The 24,010-nt window shown below is 49.3% G+C and overlaps 3 protein-coding genes across 4 annotated transcripts; 1 reads left to right on the forward strand and 2 right to left on the reverse strand.

The window, feature by feature from the left end:
- Positions 1–3,731: 3,731 nt before the first annotated feature.
- Positions 3,732–9,661, reverse strand: Vglut (Vesicular glutamate transporter). Its single transcript, XM_078192328.1, has 9 exons — positions 9,602–9,661; positions 7,151–7,283; positions 6,500–6,729; positions 6,040–6,356; positions 5,515–5,689; positions 5,064–5,356; positions 4,560–4,940; positions 4,182–4,391; positions 3,732–3,981 (listed from the first exon to the last, which is right to left on the reverse strand). The coding sequence occupies exons 2-9, from the start codon at positions 7,222–7,224 to the stop codon at positions 3,745–3,747; spliced, it is 1,917 nt and encodes a 638-aa protein (XP_078048454.1). The 5' UTR covers positions 7,225–7,283; positions 9,602–9,661; the 3' UTR covers positions 3,732–3,744.
- A 9,895-nt stretch (positions 9,662–19,556) lies between these two features.
- 7b2 (Secretogranin_V domain-containing protein 7B2) lies at positions 19,557–21,998 on the forward strand. Of its 2 annotated transcripts, none has more exons than XM_078193036.1 (5): positions 19,557–19,667; positions 20,206–20,334; positions 20,413–20,773; positions 20,982–21,172; positions 21,285–21,998. In XM_078193036.1, the coding sequence occupies exons 2-5, from the start codon at positions 20,263–20,265 to the stop codon at positions 21,354–21,356; spliced, it is 696 nt and encodes a 231-aa protein (XP_078049162.1). In that variant the 5' UTR covers positions 19,557–19,667; positions 20,206–20,262; the 3' UTR covers positions 21,357–21,998. The 2 variants fall into 2 exon arrangements, with proteins under 2 accessions (XP_078049162.1, XP_078049160.1); XM_078193034.1 differs by having other exon boundaries at positions 20,249–20,334.
- Positions 21,999–22,133: 135 nt separating this feature from the next.
- On the reverse strand, positions 22,134–23,594 carry Trf (TATA-box binding protein-related factor). Its single transcript, XM_078193033.1, has 6 exons — positions 23,498–23,594; positions 23,189–23,304; positions 23,012–23,118; positions 22,659–22,902; positions 22,358–22,556; positions 22,134–22,269 (listed from the first exon to the last, which is right to left on the reverse strand). Exons 1-6 carry the CDS (start codon positions 23,544–23,546, stop codon positions 22,193–22,195), a joined length of 792 nt encoding a protein of 263 aa, XP_078049159.1. The 5' UTR covers positions 23,547–23,594; the 3' UTR covers positions 22,134–22,192.
- Positions 23,595–24,010: the final 416 nt, after the last annotated feature.

Genomic DNA, 24,010 nt, shown 5'->3' on the forward strand with positions numbered 1-24,010 from the left:
CTCGTTCGAATCGCGAAAGGTTAATCCCTTGTAGAAGAATCGAAACTTTCAACGATTATCGCGCTCTCGAGCGATTATTCGGATTTATCGTTCCTTTCGCCCCAACTCTCGCAAAGTAACCCTTCCAATTGTACCAAGCATCGCGTTCCACCACGCGCGCCGTATCATTGTCGTCGACGGTTCGTATCGTTCAATATTATTCGCACGAAGAATAGCGAGAGATATTCGTATCGTCGTGGAATCGTTCGAGGACGACGCAAACCCGGCGACACCCGTGGAACCGTACGAACGAAAAGATTGCGCGATTCGCAAATACGAACGATCGATCGATCGATCGATCGATCGAACAAACGCGGATCGATCGGTGAAATAGTTTTTACGATGAAACAGATATACGTATATGTGTGTATGCATGTTCGTAGAGGTCGTTGATCGCAAGGATCTGGAACGATAAAGAGATACGAATACGCGAGACCAGAATCTATACGATGGTATCGCGACGCGAGAGAGCTACGGCAAATTCTCTCGAATCTTCTCTCCCGGCATCTAGACAAGAATGGAGAATTTCGGAAGAAGAGAGAGAAATCTCCTCATCCGAAATTGTCCGTTTCCGTTTAGAATCCGAGGGACGATTCGAGAGAATTTACTGCACATTTACCGAAGATAACCCAGACACGATGCGTCTAATTCGTGTGCTTCGTATTACGAATCTAAGACCCTTAAAAATGTATAGTGTAAATTGACTAACGTCGCGAATTTCTAGGCATCGAAAAATGGGCTGCGCGATCGATGTCGATGCGCAGCGCCCACGCGTGTCCTGTACGTAACGTTACGATTCGATATCAAATGTATGCGTACAATGTACGGAGCACCGTTGATCGATCGTTTCCGACTCCCTCTATCCATCGTCGATATCGTCGTCGTCGTCGTCGTCGTCGTCGTCGTCGTCGCCGTCGTCGTCGTAGTTTTCGTCGTCGCGTTATCAAAGTTGCTAACGAGATTTTAGCAAATTAACGTTTCCCTCTCTGTTACCCAAAGTTAAAATCGAACCACGTAGGAAAATATCGCGTCTTGTCCGGGAAGCTTTGAGCAGTCTGGACTCGCTCGCTTTCACAGCGCAACGCAAATGTTATGGAAACGAAATTCCCTCGAATGCTTTCTTCGATTCGGCCTATTGGAAAAACTTTTTCGTCGCGCAAACGGTCGATCAACGTTTTCCCGTGCACGTCCTATACCGTCGAAATGTACGTAGTATATACATTTATATTGTATTTTGTATTACGATTCGCCCGCGAAACAATGCAACGGATCGAACGTCCCATCGTTCCAATCCAATATATTTTTTCATATATAATATATATATATATCATTTTGTAGTTTTTGACAACGTTCGTATAGAGTAACGAAATACGTATACGTCTGTACATGTATGCGTGTCTGTCTGTTGTGTATGCGTACGTGTGTCGATACATGTATAATATTATACGAAGTAGAAACATCTAGGACAATGTATATAACGCGGCTCGCTTTTTCCTAATTTTCGAACTCGCGTTCGTACTTTCACGAATATACTTTCATCGAATTAGGTACGGTAGAACTCGATGTATCCGAACCGTAGCACCCTTGTATCACCCCCGTGCCCCGACGGTACTAGGATCTCGAACGATTCAAATTGTTGGACGCGACACCCAGAAATCCCAGCCGACGCATCTTTCTATCTCGCTGGATCTCGTCGAACCGTTCAACCCCTTCGGACGCGAACGCGTTCCGGTCGCGTTCTATACCAAAGTAGAAGCACGGAAAAAGAAACGAGTGAAACGCGTCCTTCTTTCCACTAATCGTAATCTGTAACGTATTTAGCGATCCAACGACCACTTTCTCGAATCGCGAGAAACCAAATCGACCGACCGGTTGTTGGAATAATAATTGTTGCGGGCCGAGGCTGTCGAGATGGCGGAGCGCGATACAGGCGCGAAAGCGAAAATACGTCTCGCGGGACAGATGGCCGCCCGAAGAGATTGAACAGAGAGGGCCCCTCTCGTTGAACAGGCGGGGTCCTTTCCCCCTGTGCGCGAGCTGAGAATTCGCTCGAATAAATCAGGTCCCAACAAATAGAGCTCTACGGTACTTTACGTCTTATCGTACTAATACTTTCATCATGTTTTATCACTTTCTTACAAGTAGGTATCTTTATACATTTCGAAATCCCGCTGGGGCGGCCGCGAAGGTTCGCGACCGCGTCGAGATCCGAAAGGCTTGGATAGCAACCTTTGTCCGATCGCATCGCGAGACGCGATTCGCGATTCGCAAAACGTCTCTCTCTCTCTCTCTCTCTCTCTCTCTCTCTATTCTTCTGGTCCGACCGATTCTCGGTCGACGGATTAATTATCGGAGCCAGGCCATTCTCGTCGGTAAAATATTGACGCGTCGATAATTAATTCGTTCCTAAATTCATGGCGCGTTCCGTTTCTTCGTTAAACAAACACCGGTTGTACTATTTCGAAATACGCGCCCGAAATTTCATTTTCCTCGATATCATCGATCCCCTTTTATTGCTATATTTCTAAGGTTTCATATCGTTGAGGTCTGCTATCGGCGTAATAATCGCAAATAAGAACGATAGAAAATATAATACCTAAAAGTCTCAGCGATCGTGCTGGACCGATCTCGTTCATTGCTTCTCCAAACCTTCTAGTTATTGTCTTCGAAGAGTTATTGTCTGCGAAGGTTTGGTTGCGTGTTATTGTCTCTCTCTCTCTCTTTCTCAACAGCTCCGTGAAATAGAAACCCGTTCTTTGGTCTCCGCAGACTAGAGAAGAGTGCTACCGAGACGGGTTGGATTATATTGTGGTTCGTTTGCTCCGTTTCGTCGTTCGTGCGCGTAAATTCGAGTGTAGAAAGTGCGAATTGTTCCGTCGACGTAAACTCTCGGTATATCTACCCTTTTTCTCTCCCATACTCGCGGCAGCTTCGTACCAGTTTTGATTTCGGAGGCGTTCGGTATTATCCCGGCCCGATTCGGTTCTACTTCGAGGAGTAGAGCTGTTCCACGAGCTCCGCGTTGTTCCGCGTCGTCGGACAGCAGCACTATACCCCTGCACTCTTAGGTATCGAGCGATGAAAAAAAGTTTCCGCGCGTAGTTTGTAGCTACGTACCTCGGAATACGAAGCCTGCGTTGGCTTATCGATACGGCTGAAATAACCCTAGAACCAATGAGAAGCTCGCGTCCGATTCCGTTTCGCGCGCTTCTCCGGCACTTTGTCGGCTCCGTCGACGCAGAAACCTGACATAACCCCGCCGTTCCCTCGATCGACCGAAGAAAACGAAAACGAAAACGAAAACGAAAACGAAAACGAAAACAAAAACGAAAACGCCTCTCCGCCTCTAAGATTCCTTCTCCCCGCGTTCGGCGGATTCCCGCTCGCGAAAGTCGCGCGCGAGACGAAGGCATCTCCTCGGGTTCACCTGCTCTGATATGGTTTGTGCGCGAGTCCATAGAAAATACGGATTAGAATAGATTCTTCTAGTTTCTAGAACCGACGAGCGAAATAGAGGAGAAGGAGAGAACGGCGGAAGCTGTCGGAAAGCGCGCGGGCGCGCGGGCGCCCGGAGAAGCGGGCGCCCGGAGAAGCGGTCGAGGTCGAGGATATCGGCGCGAACGATTCCAAAGAATCCAAACCAAAGAATCCATCGCGTGAGAAATTGACGGTTTCCTTCTCGAATCGATCGGATATTGACAATTTTTAATTCCACTGTTGACTTTGCGTCACATCGTAGGCGTAGTCGTCCGCGGCAGGCGGCTGTACCAGGGATGCGTTCACATCGGTGGCGAAGGGGTTCGTCGAATGGAACGGGTTGTTGCTGTTGGTTTCCGTCGACCCGTAACTAATTATCGGTGGCTTGTCCTGCTGACCGACGCCCGACGTCGGCTGCTCGTAGGCGTTCCAGTCGTCGGCCGCGTTCTCGCCCGACGGCTGTCTCTGCAAAACATCGTCGGTCTCCCGTCAGAATCCTTGCCAACAGCCTCGCGCGATCTTCTCTTCCGAGATAACTTTTTAATTCGCGATCCAACGACCGCGTTAAAACCGTGCTCGACCGGTAGCCAGCGAGTTTAAACGGTAAAGCGTCGTATTATACGCGACAAGTCGTAGCGCTGTGACGCGGACGAAATTATACGCACAATGAACTCGGACTGCATAGTCTTCGGCGGCGGTGGAATCGGCGGCTTCGTTTGCCCGAATTCGTCCATGGCGTTCCAGTTTTTCTGCTCCTCCGTTACAGGATCGGCCCATGGTTGCAATTCACCGGAACAAAAGATCCCGTAAAACGTCACGCCGAAGATGTGAACGCACGCCGCCATGATGAATACGTTCTTCCAACCCTGAGGATCCTGCGCGAACGATAACAACCAAAGTTATTGGGTTTAGGTCTTGAAAAGAGTCTGACACGCGGTAACGTCTACCCGGGGGGAGTGGGGGGTGAGTGGGAGGTGGCGAGGGGCGCGACGTTCTCAAGAGAAACTAGAGAGGAAATAAATCTTGGGAACTCGCGAGCGTACCTTCTTCTCCGTGATGTTGTCTACGAAGAAGGGCACCAAGAGTCCGGCTATAGTGCCGATCCCATTCGACATGCCCATCAGAATGCTGGCGTATCTGGGCGCGATGTCCAGATGGTTGACGTTGAAGCCGGATATGGCGAAACCGCTGCAAGCAACCCCGACCGTGAGAGCGACGATCGCGGCCGTGCCATTTTTGTGAACGGTCGCGTTCGCCATCACTAGGAAACAGAGCGCCTCCATGCCGAAACCTCCGCAATTGAACAGCTTGCGCACGTTGGTGGTCGACAGTATTCCCCGTTTACGCAGATGATCGGCCAGTAAACCTCCGCACGGTACCACCGTTGTCATCAGCAAGTGCGGAAGCGCTCCGACCACACCGGTCTGCGAAAACGTGCAAGCAACGCGATCGAAGAAACGCGCGGAAACGAGCGAGCTTCGAAAAACGAGAAACTCGAGCGCGTCTACTTATTCCAGATACCGAATTACCGGTGGTTTATCACTTACTTCGACCAGCTCCATTCCAAACGATTCCTGCATAAATCGAGATTGAAACAGCACCAAGAGATAGAAGTTCCAAGACCTGCAAAAGTTGGCCACGATGATGGCGTAGACCGGCATGGATGTTAAAAATTTCCGCCACGGCGTTGTGGAGAACGTCGGTATCGGCTGTTGCGCTTGTCCTTGTCCAAGGGAGTCTTCGATGTAGCGGAGTTCGCGCGTCGAGATGCAAGGGTGTTGCGAGGGCTTCTCGAATGCTAGCCATAGCCAAAACACGTACCAGATCAGCCCCACCACGCCTGAAACATTCGTCGGTTTGCATTCCTCGTTCGCCCGTGATGGATCTGATCGCCGGACTGATTTTCCTTTTCAACGTTTTTCCTTCTTACGAAATCCGGGAAGCTGCGTCGTCTCGCTCTCTCTCTCTCTCTTTTTATATATTTTTGGAACATCTTACCGTAGAAATAAAATGGCGCCGTCCATCCGAACCACTGGCACAGGAAGCCCGAAAGCGGCATTCCTATAACCAGCGCAGCATAAGAACCGCAAAACGCTAACGTTGCCAATCGCGATCTCTCCAAGGGTGGCGCCCAATATTTCCAAATACCGTGGCACGCCGGGTACGTCACACCCTAATCGATCAAAGAACCATTCGCTTCGTTAATACGGCGAGCGGCGACGCGGCGTGCGACGTCGACCGCGAACGCATCGAATCGAGATCAACCGATCGGTTGGTTATCGGTTCACCGTTCGCACTCGGAGCCCTTGTTTCGGCTCTGAATAGAAAACAGTTTTACCACGATCACCCCGGTGTCTTCGCTGGTCGCGCTGCAACGCAGCTTCACGGTTTATCCATCGCGTTCGAGAGAAGGCGCGCGCTCCTTCTCTCGAAATTGTTCCTAGGATATCGGTGCGAAAGGTTGTTCCGAGCGCAAAGGGTGCGAGAACGAACGGTCGAAACGAATTCGAGTCTCTCTCTCACCTCCGCCAATCCTTTTAGGATTTGCACGATTATGTCGACGATGGGGTCTACTTTTAACGCGCCAGGCACCAATAAATTGAGAAAGGATGATACGGCGATCGCGAGGCCGAATATTTTGTTGGCAGGGTAGAGCGAAGCGAGAAACCCTCCTGGCACCTGCGTCACCAGGTAGCCCCAGAAAAACGACGAGTCCAGGGTGCTCTCGGTGGCGATCGTCCAATTGAACATGAGAGTGTGGTTGTCGCCCACGGTGCTGTTCTTCATCACCGTTTTCGCCATCGTCATGTTACACCTCATCCCGAACGATATTATAAATCCTGGAATATCATCGAATCCTGGATCTCCGTAGCCAACTGCGCTACCTACCGCTGCTAACGCGTTCCGGGTAAACGGCTCGAAAAGAGCCGGTCTGCACGAACGAGACCAAAGAGAGAAAGACGATGAAATCGTAGGAGCTCACCTATGCAGGCTAAAGTTGCGATGGTGTATCTTTTCGACAAGCACGGGCATTCCGGCTTGCAGTATGTGTCGATATGACGCAGTGGAGGCCTTTCGTGTTCCGCGAACGATTCGTACGAACCCTGTCTACTGTATCCTCTCTCTTCCTGCTCGAACCCCTTGTTGTCCTTGCTCCCCTCGCGGGGCATTTCGAATTCCTCGTAGGCAGCATTGTCTCTCCTGCTCCTGAACCTAGCGTCGCACGATTTCATCGGTGAGTTTTCTCATTCCCAAGATATACCCGGGAAACGCTCCGACGGAACTGTCGCGACGTCCACCGTGTTCGGATTGTTCGCGTTTCCGTCGAAAGCTTTTCGGGACAAAGCTACCGAGGAGATCGGTCTTGCCCGGCGATACGAGACGAGTCGAGTCGAGTCGAGATGGTACACGCATCTCTCTCGATCTCGCGAGAAATACAAAATAAAGTAAATCCATCGAATCGAGGATAAAGAGAGAACGGAGAGAAGCAATATCGTGTCGCGTCTCGGCAAACGAACGTCCAAGGAAACGATTGACCGTGCGCATGATCGCATTTCCATGCACCAGTCCAAGATACTTTTAAACGATTTTTCACTCGCCGTTGGACAATGTGCACGGACATGCGTAACATTACCCAGCAAGTTGTTGCGATGCTTTCGACTTGATGTTGTCGCAGGCCCCGAGGACCGCCGCCGCAATTCCGGACATTTTCCAATTATTGGGGTTGCTCTCAGGCCGGAAATGGTTGCGATAGTAATTGGCAGCCCCTGCAGATAAAAGGAAATTGCCACCGACTCGAGAGTTTGAAAATTCGACGCGACTGGTCGACCGACGTTTCGGTTTCCGTTTCGATTCCCAAAAGAGGTGCAAACCCGCGACATTTTTATTCGTCCAAGAAGCTTCCTCGAGTTTCTTCCGGCACGACGACGACGAACACGGTTCGATGAAACGAAAGTTGCCGTTGAAAGTTTGGATATGCCAATCCTGGATCGGGAAATTCGCAGAAGAGGAGTAATTCCGCAAAGGTTTCGTAAAACGTAAAAATCTGAAATCGCATCGTCGCCTAGTACGTGGACGGTCCGAAATTTCAATCTATCCATTTTCGGCTGTATCCTCTGCTTTAAAGGTCCGCGCGCCCGTATCCAAGCATTCGTTCCCTGTAGAGAGAGAGAGTGAGAGAGAGAGAGAGAGAGTCGAAGGGGGAATGCCGAGCCGGAGTAGGGCTGTTTATTTGGAGTGGTAGTCTCTCGAGCCCTAATCCTCGAATTCTCCAGGGTACATCTTCGGAGGGTAGCAAATGCGCGAAGAGACGCGCAGCCTCTCTCCCTGGGTCATATTTTTCATTCGAGCGTTTCGCCGAAACACGAAACAGGACTCGACGCTCTGCGAGGGTTGGGACGAAACTCGATTACCGTTAAGCGCCAGCTTTTTAACGTTTACGCGGCGAAATTATCTTCTTTCGGGACGCGTCGATTTTCCTACGTGAAACGTTTACCGGAATCGGACCGCGAGAATTTTCCTAAGTCACGCGAATATTCGTAGAAGGAAACGAATAATTTGTTGCGGAACGCGTCAACGTTCGCTGACGATTCGGGGCGAGTCGACGACGTTTTTCGAAGCGGATCGATCGGAGCATTTCCGGTTTCGAACCCTGAAACGGTCACGCTTCCACGGGAGCCCCGAACAAAAAATGGCAGACGCACTTATCGGGGCGATCGTAAAGAGACCCATCGCGGGACAATGCCACTCGGATATTAAAACGGCACGCGCGGACAGACAAAGGGCGCAAAGTGCGCAGCACGCGCGTTAACCGATTAGGGTGGAACTGCGAAGATGAAAACGACCGATTTCGCTCAAGGATGTCTCTTCTCCCATCGATTCTCTAGGGTTCGGTCTTTGCCTCGAACGAGAAATCATAACGACGTTGCGCGAAAACATATTTTTTGGTCCGATCGAAACTCGTCCCGATTAAACAAACGAGCTCCCTCTCTGCTGTTGGTTTTTATTTTACAGTTCATTTATATGTTGCACGGAACAGCATCGAAAGACAACATTGATCGAATTTCCTTGGAAAGAAAAAGAAAGCGTTTCGAGAGACATCGAATCCTCGTCGATTCGACGCGGTTCTGTGCCGAATGCGCGTCGGCGGCGTCGGCGGCGTCGGCGGCGTCGTGCCCGCATTTGATCGTTCGAAATATGAATTCGATCGAGGAGCCCTCGCAAGACGGCCGCTTTTCACGACTTCGTGGCGGCCATGGCTAGATCCGTTCAATTCTTGCGCAACGATCGATCGTTGCTTATTCGGCGTCCCACATCCGAATCTAGGTTCTTCGACATCGCCTCCGACCTTCCGATTGAACTCGAGCACGCCTGGCGATCGATTCGAACCGAAAAAGGATATAAAACTGGCATCTCTCTCGTTTGCCCTATATCCAGGACTCTCTCACTCTTTCCTGAAAACTACGGCTAAACGAGCAACCTGGGAGTCTCCGATCTCGTCGGATCGATAGAAAACCGTTGAAGAAGACGACGACGACGACGACGACGACGACGACGACGACGTCCCTTCGAGATCTCGAGCATTACCGAGGTGTCCGATCTCTCTCACTGCACTCGAAAAGAAAGCACGATCTCGCGAGCGGAACGGGTCGGGCAACCCCTTCGGCGAACGAACCGATCACTTTCGCGCACAGACGGCTCGGCCCCAGACCCCCGCCGTCAAAGGGGTCGTCGCCGATAGATGCGGCAGATCGTTTTCGAGGAGCCCGAGAATTTCGCGACCGTACGGATCTCACAGTTTGCCACTCCGACATCACTCCGCGTATCGATTTCCAACACACAAACGTCTCCGTAGCTCGAGGAAACCTCTCTTTTTCGGGGAACCACTCGTTCGGGATCGCGCAACGTTGGCATCCGTTTGAAAAATCGGCCAGATATCGGCCAGAAATCGGCGAGAGTTCGGAGGAAAGCGGGAACCGAGACGGAATTGTCGGAGGAACGGCGATCGTGGGTGAGAAATCGAAAAAAAGTCAAAGAAACGAAGCGAAGGAAAGTGAAATAAGAGAAATAGGAAGCCAGGACTCACCAATAATTAAGTCCAGATATGGTTACGAGAGGAGCGGGTAGCGGTAGCGCGCGGGGTACGCGACGGAGAACGTCGTCGACGTCGCCTGACGTCGTCGTCGGCGGCGGCGTCCACGGCAGCAGCAGGGCACCGCGGGTTCGGCTGGTGGTCGCACGGCGTCCGCGCAAACCAGCGCCGCGACGCCATTGGCTCGGACGTCGCGACGCATCGATACCGGCGTCCAATCCGGTCCGGTTGCAACCCCTTCGGATCGACCCCAGGCGGGGCTTTCCACACCGGCGTGTGTCGGGCTGTTGCAACGACGAAACGTTACGTTACGCAGCAACGAGGAATCCTAACGGCGTTAACGTTAACGTTGACGTTAACGTTAACGTTAACGTTAACGTTAATGTCCGTGCATCCTCGAGAAAGCGACGGATCCCCCTATAATTTCGAGATAGCGGCGAGTCGTGCGTCGACTGGTGGTCACCGACTCGAGGGCACTCGCTCGAAAATGGGTTAGGGTTCCAACGCTCGTTCCCGAACGAGTCGACGAGTCTTGCCGGACTCGATGCGTCTTTCCCAGCCAACGTCGAATTCGGCGAATTCGGCGAATTCGGCGATCGGCGGATTTTCCTCGATGCCAACAGCCATTTTGCCCGGGACGATAATTGGAAACCAAAGGCACTATTTATTCGATTAAAAGGCCCTCGAACAGCACTGGAAGCCCCTCCTCTGCAACGATCCGCCAGACCTCCGCGTACAAACATTTTCAATGGTTTTATAGAGTCTTTATAGTAGCAGATTTCGTTCCGCGGAACGCGATAGATAAATCGCAGTTTAAAAAATTAAGAGGTCCTTGCAGAAGAGAAGCTTCGATCTTCAATATCCCTCGCCAGAATACGGTCCTAACGATATCGATGTTGCAGCGAACGTTGTTTCATGCAACGAATCGAAATGGAAAGGATATTTTTTTTAAAACAAAGATCTTCTCGATTTCAGTAATAATTTCCGTAATATCCGAGAAACTCGAAACTCGAAACTCGCAACTCGCGAAACCGTGTAAGTGCGGCAACGTCGTTCAACCTTTAAATTTCAGAGTTCATTCACGGGCTCGAATGATCGATAAACGGGTCGCGATGGATGAAGAACCAAGATTCTCGGATAACGTTGCTCTATGCTGTCTAATGCGATATTTGTTTCGTTTCGTTCAAAGAAAGAAGGAAAGAAAGAAAGAAAGAAAGAAAGAAAGAAAGAAGGAAAAGAAATTCGAGACAAGCGCAAATTAATATTATCGTTTCCGAATTTTTAAGATCGCAGAGGATCGTAGCAGAGTGTCTCTTCTGTAGGAAGGGACCGCCAGGGCACGCGTTGGGCGTTTTCGTAGAATAGAAGGGATCGTCCGATTAAAACCGACCGATTTCCCTGCGCAGGCATCCTGGCGTCGCGGACAGCCGCGTGGGTGCGTCGCAACTACTCGATCCGAAATACTTTTACCAACCGGTTTTAACGCGTTTGAACTTGGATAGATTTATGTTTCAAAGCACGTACATATACATATTATAGGCCGTAGGGTAAAGTCGAAACACGATTACTGGCTCCACAATCGTCGCCGCTTTAAGAATAAAATGCGGTGAAGAAAGTCGTTTCGTAGGAACCTGTCGAGAAACAAGTTGTTTCGTCTAATCGGCTGGCTCGGAAAGGAGGCGTCCACCTGTCTGTCGCCGCACGTTTTATTTGGTAGCCATAATCGGGGAAATCGCGAGGGGAATGGACGCGGATCAGGAGCGAGGCGAGAGGGAGAAAAGCAAAAGGGTGCCGACGCGACGGCTCGAATCTTTCGCTAGCCGTTAGGAGTCGACTCGCATTGTTGCAAACAGTGGAGTGTACGGTGGTGTGGGCACCCTCTCCAGTGGTTGCCAGGAAATATCGATCTGCCCGGAGGGATGGATGCTGCTGCTCTCGATGGTTGGAATACAATACTTATCTGCTCCGCTCGGCAGAGTCTGCACGGCGCGAACGGCGCGAACGGCGCGAACGGCGCGAACAACGCCGGGGCTTTCGCTATCGCTCGCGACGAGAAGCCGCCGCGAAATTTTCATCGCGTCCTCCTCCGTCGAAAAGCTCCTCGCCGATCGAACGAATCGGATCGATTCGATTCGATTTCGCCGCTAGGTCGAGTCCGAGCCGATCGCGCGAGCGTCCGGTCGCAACCGTTTGCTCAGCGTGTCTTTCGCGGTCTTGCACAGGGCAACGTATTGCAACAGCTTCAGTCTGAAGTCGGCGCAGATATCGTTCACGTATCTTTCGTAGTCGGTGTAGAATATTACGAAATCTTGGCCGCGATTGACTTCGGGTTCGCGCGGTCCCTCGAAGCGTCTCGAACTCGGCGAGCCTCGCGTCGTATTTTCTACAGCCTCGAGCGTCGCGTCGTCGAACGAACCCGTCAAAGTATCGCGCGGCCGGCTGTCGCCTCGATCACTTTCCTTCGAATTTCGTTTCGAAGCCGAGTCTCCGCATAGTCGTCCGTCGAACGGCTCGTTCCTTCGATTCCGACACCTCCTTTCGGTCGACGGTATCCCGCGCGCGAGTTTTCTTTCGCTCGGCTGTCTGAAAAACTGGCCGACGTTGTTGCCCTCGACGAGGAGAATCTTGATCGAACTGCGAAACGAGGACATGGAAAACTGTTAACTCTCGAACGATGCCCGATCGAGATTTTTTTCTGTAAAAGTTAGTAGACTTTTCGAATCGAGGCGCTCGCTTCGAGAGAGAATCTACCAACTTTTTTCGAGAAAGGTTTCTCCCTAGCCACGAATTACTTGCAATCGTTGATTCCCGCGCTTTCCCGCTTCAGTTCGCGCGTTCCTTCGCCGGGACGACGATCGTTCGACCCGACCAATTTCCAATTTCGTTTCGGGCTGAAAACCCTCGGAAGATCCGCGACCTTGATCCTCTCGAATATACCGGGTCGAGTTACTTTCCGACGTCGCGCCTCGTCGACGGCGCGGTGGTCCGCGTTGGTGGTGGCTCTCTTCCTCTTGACGTCGCTTTCGACGGTTTCCCCGGCTCGGCCAGCAGAGCTGAAACGAGCGTCGCGGATCGCGCGGCCTTCGTTCAGTTTGCCGCTCGAGGCGCTAACAAAGTATCTCTCGTTGTTCAGGAACGTCTTCGACGTGTTCGTCCCTTTGTTTCGCTCCTCCAGCAACAGACTGCGGAGTTTCTTCCGGATCAAGTACTTCAATCGATCCAGCGACGCCGCCGGAAACGAACAGAACCGATTTTTGCAGACTCGGTCGGAGTAGTTTCGCGGTCGCCGGTGCGATTCCGTGGTCGCGCGAAGATCCTGCGTGGAGCGGGAGTCGCGAATCGCGAAGCGCCTCCTCGACCTTAGAGAAGATCGCCGACGCGGCGATCCTGGCTTCGCGGTCCTCTCGCGGAAATCGTTCTCCGGCAAGCTGCCCACCTCCGAAACGTTCGATCGACGCGACCACTCCTCCTCGGCCATCGGTCTTCCGACTCTTTCGTGGTCGCCTTCGGCTTCCATCGGACATCGCGCTCCTCCGTAAATCGCCTTTGCGTTCAGAGATTCCCGAGGACGATCGTACAGCGCGGTTACTTCGAAAGATCGGTCCCGTGTCGTCGACGACCCTCGAGGAATCGTTGGTCGAGAAGCGGAACACCGGTCCGCCGTTTTCAATATCGGAGGCTCGGAACACGATTTGCTCTCGACGCTCGCTTCGTCCGCGACGTCTCGAACCAGGATTTCGGTTTTGGAACGACCCGTTTTCGACTCGATCGAGACGGTCACCCTTACGGATTCGAAGTCGACCCTCTCCGCCTCCGAAATATCCTCGCCGCAGCACGAGCACTTCAAGCCGCGGCCAGGCTCCGCGCCATTCGAATTCGACGAGCAAACCGAGTCGACGTTCAATTTTTCAACAATTCGTTCGGCTATCGGCGCCTCTTCTTTCGCCGGAGCGCTCGACGCCATCGTCGAATTACATTTTTCCATCGGGACGACGCTATTTCCGAACCGCCGAACCTCCACGTTCGTTTCCATCGCCGCGGTCGATGCACCTTCTTCCGAGCACCGCGACTCGAAACCGCTCGGCGATGGTCCGCGCGTCCCTGCGACGCTTCGCGGCTTAGGATAGCACGGACATTCGTCGTTTTCCTCCGCATTCCTTTCTCTCGAAACCGCTTGCTCGACGTCTCTCAAGCTGTCCGAGTAGCAGGAGGATTCCGGTACGTCCGTATCAGCTAACGCTTCCTGGCCGAAAAATTCTCGCGAACCTTCGACTCCTCGCTCGGCGCGACGGGGGACCGTAGCATCCGATTTGCAACACCGTTCGTCGTTATTGCCGGCGGAACGAGCCTCTTCCCGCGAGTTCGCGAAACAAAAGGATACTTCCTTCTCCGGTTTTCTCATCCATAGAAACTTGGTAGGTTCGCCGAGCAATTCCGTCTCCGTCGACCGAGAAGGTCGACTCGAGGAACGAATCGTCGCGTTCGTCGAATCGTGGAGCAAGCCCAACGCGTGAAACGCGACGGGGCGCTCTTCTTTGTCTTTGGGACAGCGATCGAGCGAATCGTCGGAGTTTCCGCGATGCTCGAGTTGCCCGCGTCGGCAACGTTCGTCCGAATTTTCGTCGCGCGTACTCGTCGTGCGACGCGACTCCCGTCTCATCAGACGGCTGCGGCGGGTCGGCAATCGGGCCAAGAATAATCGAGGCTCCGACGCCCTTGGACACCGAAGCATCAAATCGATGCGACTCGATCGAATCTCGCACACGAGGCGCAGCTTTTTCGCCTCCGCGTCGCCGAGCTTCTTCAAAATCCGGTTCAAACGGGAACACGCGACCCGGATTCCCTTCTCGAAATTTGTTCTTCTCGTCGGGACGAGACAAGACTCGGACATCGACGGGACTGCCTCGAATAGGCGAACGATTAAACGGCTGGGTCTGCAGGGGACGGAGACGCTGGTCGCTTTCGTCGGGGCCGGACCCGTCGAACCATCCTCGCGCGTCGTTTCGCAAATCAGAATTTTCAATTTCGAGCACGTTCGTTCGACTCTACTTTTCCGGTCTCCCCTCGCGACGCTCTCGAGTCCGCGGCCGCGCTCGGGACATCTCTTCTTCTTCTCGCGCGCCGTTCCATCGTTTGCTTCGTGCCGACGAAAGCTTTCGATGATCCGTTCCGAGCACGAGTCGACTTCCACTTCCAGATCGCTGCTGCGGTCGGTCCCTTTCGGGCACTCGTTCTTTTCAATTCCGATCAGCGAGTAGTCGACCGATCCGTCCTTCCTGAAACAAAATGTGTCTCGTCTGAACGAACCGCCGCGTAGGGCTGCTCCGATCGATGCCGGTCCTCGTCAAGCTCGCCGAGAAGCGGCGTCTTCGAGAAACTGTTTGCGACAATTGCGACGACTAAAGCTTCGGAAACGATCTAACGAAGACGTTCGCTTCGGCGTTGTCCTGCACGAAATCGCAGCGAAATTCCGTAGGATATCCGTTCGAACGCTTACGCGGTGCTCCGAGATAGCCAGTAATCTTTCTCGTTAATGTATCGGCAGACGTCGACGTTCTTGGAGTCGTTTCGATCGGCGCCAGCCCCGCGACGGCACGTTCTTTCCAGGCTGTTGTCCGCGCCAGCGGAACTCACGAGTCGCCCCGCGTGACGCGTCGAGCCGGCTTTGGCCAGGCGCTTGGTCGCGCGCTCGATCGTTTCCTCCTTCGCGGCCGGGTCCTTGCCGAGAAACGCGTCCGCGTAATCCAGCCACTTGTTCACGCACGGAAAGCATCTCGAGTATCGAGAATTCGGATCGCAGACAAACTCTTTCAAGCCGGAGCAAATTCTGTTCTCCAAGCTAAAGCCTAGCATCGGCTTCGCCTTGTCCGCGTACCGTCCGCATCTGTCGAAGTCGAAGTCGAAGTCGAAGTTTTCGACGTTGTGGTTCCCGCGAGCCGCTCTCTGCAAACAATTTACTCCGTTGGAACGGTCGTCGAGATATCGCGAACGGAATCGTCGAGAAAACGATGACTTCGAGGTCGCTCTCGAGGTCGCTATCGGCTGGAGATCGCAATGAAAAACGTAACCGTTGGCGTCTGCGTTGTCTATGCGAGGTTATACCAACTTGTAGCTGCCTAACTGGTTAATTTACCGTAAATATTTCGGCCGCATCGAGTCGAGCATCATCTGATGCATCCTCGGCCATTTCGCGATGATACTCTATGCGTATGCTCATGGATCGTCCACGTTGCAACACGTGTTACATTATTACGTCTTGCTACGTTTGCAGCGTCCGAGCCCGATATTGCATCCGAACGCCGGTTTTACTGCTACTGCTATGAAGTTAATTGTACGCGTATGCGTGTACGAGAACGAGTACATTTTCCTCCGCGTGTACGTATACGTCTAGGTACGCGTGTGTGCACGCGCGTCAGATTTCGATTAGAAGGAGACAGACCGATTCGGGAAATATCCTGTTAGCCTTTGAAACGTTTTATCGCCCCGAACGTTGTATAGTGTAGCTGTGGTGGCGGTATTCGTTGTCAGGTTTTGCGCCGCGAGACTCGATTTCTCGTGTCCGATGGATGCGAGAACCAAACCGGGGAAAAGTTTACGGTAAATCGATTTCGGTCTACGCGGGCGTAACAGCGTTAACTCGAGATAACTGGGGTAGGATAACGGAATCGAGGGTCCGGCAAATATGCTAATGCGTTTTAGCTGGAGCCCGGTGTCTCGCGAAGGCGAGGGTCTCATTCCCGCGAGGGTAGGACGACCGCGACGAACAAAGTTCGGCGAAATCGGGTTCGGAACTGGACGTTGAAAGTAATCCTGTTGTGCTCTCGTAGACAACGCGACCGCCGTCGCGATTTGCTTCGGCGACGATTCTCGTAACCGGACTACTGTTTGTTGTTCGTTTGACAACCGTTTATTGGACAGGGGCGGCGGTAAACGAGCTCGCGAGCGCACGGAAGAAGAGATGAAGACGGAGATCAAGGATCCCGTGATCCAGGGTGAGATGGATGTAGACCATTCGCCCAACGGCTCCGCGGAAATCAATACTTGTGACGCCGAGGCCGAGGCCGTGGCTCACTCTCTGGCTGAAGCCGAGGGCCGAGGGCCGAGGGCCGAGGGCCGAGACTCGAGACTCGAGACGCGGCGTAACAACCCCGCGCGGCGTCGCGACGCCCACATTTCGAGAATGCCAAGCACCGCGTCGCCACGGTGGCGAGCGAGAAAGGTTCCGGGCTCGTTGCGACAAGAGGGTGGTCCGCCACCGTGAAATTTCAAAAGGTGAAAACGAATGCGCGCCCGAGCCGAATCCACGCCGAATCCGCGACGAATCCGCGACGAATCCGCGCCGAACGGAGACAACATTCGCCAACTTCCCCGACACGTTGCATCGGAGATACTCAAATTCCTTAGTTTGGTATTTTATTCTCAAAAGATGTAAATCTGGATATATTCGTCTTCTTCGTCGTTAACCTCTTGCGCTACGATTTCTTCCACAGCTCGGTTGATTATTGGCGAACTCTTTTACCCGGCGAAACGTACGCTTGCTTCGATGGTAATTGCACTAAAACTGGAACGATACGGATGAAATTGGCAAGGCCCTGACGCAAACGATGACAGATTCGCAATCGCGAGACGTTCCTTAACTGGCAAGATGATTTTCGCAAGAGTAACTGAGATGTATTGGGGTCGCGACTCGCGGTTCGCGGTTCGCGATTCGCGATCGACCGCAGATAAAAAGCGCGGAAACCGTGCGTATCGGTTAACGGTGTTAAATTTTCCAGAGCCTGCCAAAATAATGATAAAAGAAGCGAATTGACAAATCGATATATTAATTTGATTTATCGATGGAAACTTTCGTTCCGTAATCGCGACTTTGCGCTACGATTTGTAAATGGAGCTGGATCGACTGCCACATAAATGGTAGCGCGGTAGCAATTCGATTTACAAAATTGAATTGAAAGTACACAACGGGACGCGATCGTTAATGGACGTTTATATACGACCGTAACCGAGGTAGGGCCGACGATCTTTTGATCTTTCAGCTCCCCTGGTAGTCGGCAGTTCCATTTACCACGGTAGACCCTCTGTCTAGAACGCGCGATGCGCGATGCGCGATACGATCGAGAACCATCGTACGCTGCTCGCGAATACAAGACACCGAACCAAGCGAACGACTATTCCTTTCGATTCTATCTTGATACGATGTTTAATACGAATTCGCAATTGCGCGTTCTGTCTACTAGTTGTTTTGCAAAGCGATTCCCGTTAAACGAACAGCTTGTTTCTAAATTGGCATAAAAGTTGCGATTGGCGCAACGGCGCTTTTTAAATTTTCCTAAAATGTTAGCGAGGCCGACTCGAATGTCGAGAAAGCGTTATCGGAGGATACGCGAGGGCGCGTTTTGAAATTTCTAAACGGCGAAACGAGATTGCTCGGTTCCAGAAGATTCGGTTTCCCGCTAATTGTCGCAGGTGATGTCGTATGGAAACGCGATTATGGAAACGTGGTACGATCGATGCGATGCGATACGAGCATGCGATAATTTCGTTCAGAGACGCTCGATAATTTTCCACGAAAGCAACGCATAATTTCACAAACGGAAACGGTCGATAAATTATTGATGCTACAAATACCGCGAAAACTTTTAACCCTAAACGTTCCGTGAAGCGCCGCGGCTTCAGCGATAACGCGTGCACGCGATCATTTTCGAGCGGGAGACGACCCGGGTGGGAGGGGGATGTCGTTGGTCTCGGGGGTAGCAATGGTAACGAGTAGCCACCGAGCAATAAGAACTAGAGAATTCGATCGCGAGGCGGTTTCGTTTTAGAAGCGGAAAGGAATCGACTTTTCTTTCTTTCTCTCTCTCTCTCTCGTTTTTCACTTTCTACGACGCTTCAAGAATACGCGTACGATGGTTTCGCTTTTCCGAACCGATCAATCTGTTATCTTCCGAGATACATAGAGCGCCTTTGTCTTTGTCGCGCCGAGGAAACGAACGCGCTAGAAACGACGGTATTTACTTTTGCATTTGCATCGACCATGGGAATACGAATTCCGCTCCGTCACAGCTTTCGTAATTCTAGCATCCGCCTACGATGTACATGATCTATTTACTCAAAATGATCGTGTTATGCAAATCTGTGTTGCAGAAACCACACAGAGAAATAACCCTCGGTTATTATAACTTCTTTAGTTCCAGCATCCTAACGCGTTAGTCAATTCTCGACAATTAACGCTCGATCGGCGAATCTATATCTGCTAGATATGTACCTAGACACCGTAGCTTTGCTACAGACCTCGGTCGAGGATGGTTAAATAGTTGAATAATTGAACGAACCCTGCCGTCAGAATAGTACGAAGGTGCCACGATACCGGTTTCCTTGCCGATATTTGCAACGGGGGATGAGCGGTTGGCGCGAAGACACTTTCCTCGATTCGCTTTCGCAGGGAATCCATCCTGCGAGACTCGAGGGTCGATGCCACGGATCAAAATCATGCCGGCAGTACCAATTGAAACGCGTTCGAGTAGTCTCGGTATTCGACCGACGAAACATTTCATTCGAACAGTGAATTATAATTAAGGTGCTCCTATTTTGGAAAGAATGATCTAGGAATTTCATCGAAATTTCTAAAGCGTTACGCTTTTCCGCAGTCTACATGCAACGATGTAACAGAAATGAATGGGTACGATATTAATTGGAACGAGATAAAATGTTGAGGTATCGATTTATAATTTGAATGAACACGCTGCGGATGCCGATAGTCTAAATTGGATGGGGAGGAAACAACGTGTGGGGTTACGCGAGGGATTCGAGAAGGTTTGTACACTTGGTTTTAACGGCATAATTCTGTTCTACGAGTGCGAGTTGCCGGAAAACTCGTAGGCAGAGTGAAACGAGGGGAAAAGTGGCGCGGAAAAGACCGATCAATATCTTCGATTCCAAACGAGCACAGCGCCGCTTCTGGTTGACGAAGACGCATGTGCAACCAAAGTCTGTGCCAGCGACGAGACTTCTCCGAGAATCTCTTTGGCATTTGTTCCTGCTATCGTTTCGACAGCTTTCGGTAAGTTTTCTTTTAAAGCAAAGCCAATTCGACGTGCTTCGATTTTATAGAGGTAGCCGGTTCGTGTTCTAAAAACTTCCGGTCTCCATTATCCCCAGTAGGCTCAATATTTACGGCAGTACGCGCATTTGCCGAAGGGTCGAGAGTTTATTTATTGGTCCGAGTAACGTCTACGAAGCTAAAGTTCGTTCGGATCGCGTTATTGCTTGCAATTTATTTGCTTTCACTGTACGCGCTTCTTTTTGTTTCATCCGTTCGTTTTACCTTGCACATATTTGGTCGTTCTCGATTTAGACCAACATGCGAGTAAACGTATTTTCCTAGATAAAGCCAATCGACTTGCGCAAACGATATCGAATAATTGTGACCAGAGTTATTGCAATAATTGTAACCAAAGATAAATTGTAATATTATTTCCTGAATATCTACGGTACGACCAACGCGTAAACTCCCTTGCACGAGTATGCACCGCGCGTTCTTTCAACTTTGTGCTAATTGTCTTTGAAGAAAAATTTGTCTTTGTTGAAATTTCTTTTAGACGATACGCGCGGTGCATGTAACGTATGTTGCGAATTGTTTAGATATCGTTGAAACCATGTACCGGATCCTACTTGTCACAGCGATCGCTGCGGTGCAAGCAAACCTGCATTTACCGCCGATAGTTAAGGTACGAGCTGAAACGCTGCTTCTCGGTGCGATCGGCCAAAACTAATCTCTAATCTATCCATCGATCGATCGATCGTAGGAGGATCAATTTCTGGTCGACAGTTTCTTGCGTAAATTACAATTGATCAATCAAATGAGAGACGATCTCGCGGATGCCGCTGACCCGTACTTGGAGTATCAGGACAAACCGAAGGAAATTCCGATCGAATTGCCGGCCGATTTCGATGGCATCGACACCTTGAATCCTAATCCCAGCATTCGCGATCAAGAATATTTGCGGCACAGCTCGCTGTACAGTCATCAGCGGTTGAATAATAAAGAACCGAACGGCAGGCAAAGGATAAAGCCTGGTAGCACGAAGAGCATTAAAGACGAGAAAACTGAAAACACCTTGCCCGCATACTGTACGCCACCGAACCCGTGCCCTATCGGATACACCGGTAAGTAGTGTACCGATCAATTACGATTGCTTGTTTGCAACGAAACGGTAGTCTGCCGCAGCAGCAAACCATTTTTTCAATTTAAATATTTTATAAAACATCTTGGTAACTTGGACGTGAACGAAAACGCGTTAAACGAGTATTTAAAGTATGGCTTGTCGTTTCTGCAACGTTGCTTTCTAAACGAATGTTGTTCAATCTTGTGCAGGTGAGAACAATTGCATCGTAAATTTTGTGAATACGGCTGCATTTAGTCGTGACTACCAAAGCGCACAGGACTGCATGTGCGATTCGGAACACATGTTGGATTGTCCCGTTGATTCGTCGAACAGCGACAGTCTATCGAACATGCACATACCGAGCTCAAATTTCAACCAAATCGTTGATCAAATCCAAGCTGTAAGATGTGTACATTGTACAACATATTTCGATTATTTTTCAAAATCGTTGCAATATCGTTGAAATAGTTGACGAGTACCGAATCTAAACTACCGCAACATTGTTTTTTCAGGATGAGAATCCGTTCTTCAGGGGTGAAAAGTTACCTATCGCAGCGAAGAAAGGTATAAATGTCGAGTACTAAGGCTCTCGCGTTCTATTTTCGTGTCTGAGGAGGACAAACCGGAGAGGAACAAACCAAGAATATTGAATTAAAATATTTCAAAGTATATTGATCGTAATTCATCGGATGCATAACCCACTAGATAAATAATATGGTTTATAAAGGCCAGGTGCTAATTAAGATAATTCAAATATTTCGATATCGTGTCTTTACCATGGATGCGAATGATTAATGATCTAAAATCTAAACAACTGTGCACACGGCTCCCTCCGATACGCGTTGTTTCGTGGATCATGCGAGTAACCAGTGTTCGCGCGGTATGTTTTAAACAACGTTTCACAAATACGTATTGTTTTTAAACATTGAGCATAGAGTCTATATCTGTTATAAACGATTCATTATTGGAATTCTAAACACGTCTCGGTAACAAGAAAATTATTATTATTAACCGAGGCTACGTGTAATTACATACGTTTTATAAACCATGCTTCTGAAACCATTGAGTACAACGCTCGATGCGTTCCACTTAAACGAAACAAAAACCAGCTCCGCCAAATGCACTGTAATTACCAATTATATTTTTATTTTCATACGATAATAAAATATCGATTACTATTTTTATTGTTTATAGAGTTCGAAAATATATGTATACAGATTTTAAAACAGTAGTTTGTATTTATTCCCTTGAATGCTACTCTATAAACATAAGCAGTATTTTTGTACGATCGTTGTAAGAAATATTCTTTGTCCATCACGAACGGAAGTCACTTGTATAAAAACTAAAAACAATATTACATTTCCTAACAAATTGATAATCGTTGCGATCCTAAAAAAGTATCAAAAAAACTACTACACTATTACTGTTTCCTAAAACTTTTTAATATAGGATATATATTATTTAGCGCGTCTTGTAATTCGTTTCGATTCTTTGCTCCTGAAACAATTGAAAAAACCTATATAGAATCCAATAAAAACAAAAAAATACCGTCGAATAGCATCAATCTTATGTCAAATATATTTACCTGTTAACACGATCTTTCCATTCACAAATATAAGTAATACTACTCTTGGCGAGACCATCCTGTATATAAGACCAGGATAAAGTTCAGGTTCGTAGCTAGAAAACTGACCGTGCATGTGGTTCAAGTTCTCCAGTTTAATTGGAAATTTTAAATCGCAAGTGGCAACTATATTTTGTATTTTAAAATTATAAAATTTTATCTGTCAGAATGCAAAGTACAGTAATCCATAAAAATTCCATAAGAAAAATTGAAAATTCTAATTTCTATGTTACAGAGATTACCATGTAATACGTATCCTTACTTGGAATCCTAATTTCTGAATTATTCTAGCAAACTTTCTTGTTGCTAAATAAGAGTCTTCTTCGCATCTGGCTCCTGTACACACTAATTTTCCAGAATGAAAAATCAGCGCGGTAGCCCTAGGGTTCCGTATTCTCATAATCAGTCCAGTAAACCTTGCTGGATTATATTCAGAATTTCTAGTTCTGGTATTAATGTACATAAGTGCTAATTCCATACCTAGATTAACAGTCGAAACAACATTCCTACAAAAAGGTGTGTTCCCTTATTCATGAAATACTATATAGATACTATAAGATTTTCTTGATAAATGGAACAAAGATTGTACGACTCGATTATATATTTTATACATACTGCAAACAGGGTTCTATCACTTCTTTTGTACCAGTAGCTGGTGTCATTGGATTTATCATTGATTGAACATTCGCATTCTGCGTTGTGCTTGGTCGAGGAACATTTGCCTAAATTCAGATACAAACACCAAATAAATAATTAAAGCTTCGCAACGTGTGAACATATTTTCTAAATTACCGTTTGAGGTGGAGCCATTGATCCTTCCTCGTTGGCATTTTTCGCGGAGTTGTCTAACAACCTCTTCAGTTCATTGTCCTCTTGTATGGTTGTTGTCATTTTACCTGTATCTACCGCTAAATAATTATAAAATGTTTATAACCTCACGGCTACCATCCAAACATTATTACGTGCCGGTACAGCGCCAATTGGAACAGTGGCGAATCTCTCAAACCATTGGCCAAAACCTACAGTTGGTAACTTGGCTAGTAGTTTCAGCATTTCGCCACTGTCCCAATAGCGCTGTACCCACACCGAGCAAAGCTTTACCTATCCTCCAGAAGACGTGCCACAGTCGTCTGTGATCGCTTAAAAACATTAATTTTCACAAAATTGGGGCATAAAAAACTAAACCGGAAGTATGAAAATGTTCACCGAAGAATCTACTCTATAAATATCGCATACAAAAACAAATAACAGCATTGTGAAATGTAATTAACAGCTCCTCATGGTTCATAACTCCGAATCCATGTGTTATGTTTATACGTATGTACGCAACATTGATAGGAGATTCGAGCGAAGCGCGCAAAACGAGTTTTGTCCGTGCCGATTACATGATTACACAGCTGAGACTGAACGTCGAGTGCACTATATTCGGCTGTAGAGTGGACTTGCACTTTCAAAATGCTATATCAAAATCATTGACAATCAATGTATATGATGTCCTCTTCCGTATTTAACCTCAACTTCCTGCAACTAGGCTCAGCTAGGCTCCGTCTTTCATGTCCTATGCTTTAGACAGTATTCTTTCTCGTAACGGTATATGTGCAAGTTCAAATAATA

This window comes from Augochlora pura, chromosome 10 (genome assembly GCF_028453695.1).
Source record: "Augochlora pura isolate Apur16 chromosome 10, APUR_v2.2.1, whole genome shotgun sequence".
In the NCBI taxonomy this organism is placed as follows: domain Eukaryota; kingdom Metazoa; phylum Arthropoda; class Insecta; order Hymenoptera; family Halictidae; genus Augochlora; species Augochlora pura.

Bases quoted from the DNA above. Each gene is read 5' to 3' on its own strand.
- Vglut (XM_078192328.1), bottom strand. From the start codon at position 7,224: ATGTCCGGAATTGCGGCGGCGGTCCTCGGGGCCTGCGACAACATCAAG. The intron at 5,357-5,514 runs GTAAGATGTTCC...CGAATGTTTCAG, and splicing joins GGCGCCATTTTATTTCTACG to GCGTGGTGGGGCTGATCTGG. The intron at 4,941-5,063 runs GTAAGTGATAAA...ACGTTTTCGCAG, and splicing joins TTGGAATGGAGCTGGTCGAA to ACCGGTGTGGTCGGAGCGCT.
- 7b2 (XM_078193036.1), top strand. From the start codon at position 20,263: ATGTACCGGATCCTACTTGTCACAGCGATCGCTGCGGTGCAAGCAAAC. The intron at 20,335-20,412 runs GTACGAGCTGAA...GATCGATCGTAG, and splicing joins ATTTACCGCCGATAGTTAAG to GAGGATCAATTTCTGGTCGA. The intron at 20,774-20,981 runs GTAAGTAGTGTA...AATCTTGTGCAG, and splicing joins GTGCCCTATCGGATACACCG to GTGAGAACAATTGCATCGTA.
- Trf (XM_078193033.1), bottom strand. From the start codon at position 23,546: ATGTTTTTAAGCGATCACAGACGACTGTGGCACGTCTTCTGGAGGATA. The intron at 22,903-23,011 runs GTATGTATAAAA...ACCTTTTTGTAG, and splicing joins GTGATAGAACCCTGTTTGCA to GAATGTTGTTTCGACTGTTA. The intron at 22,270-22,357 runs GTAAATATATTT...CAATTGTTTCAG, and splicing joins TGGAAAGATCGTGTTAACAG to GAGCAAAGAATCGAAACGAA.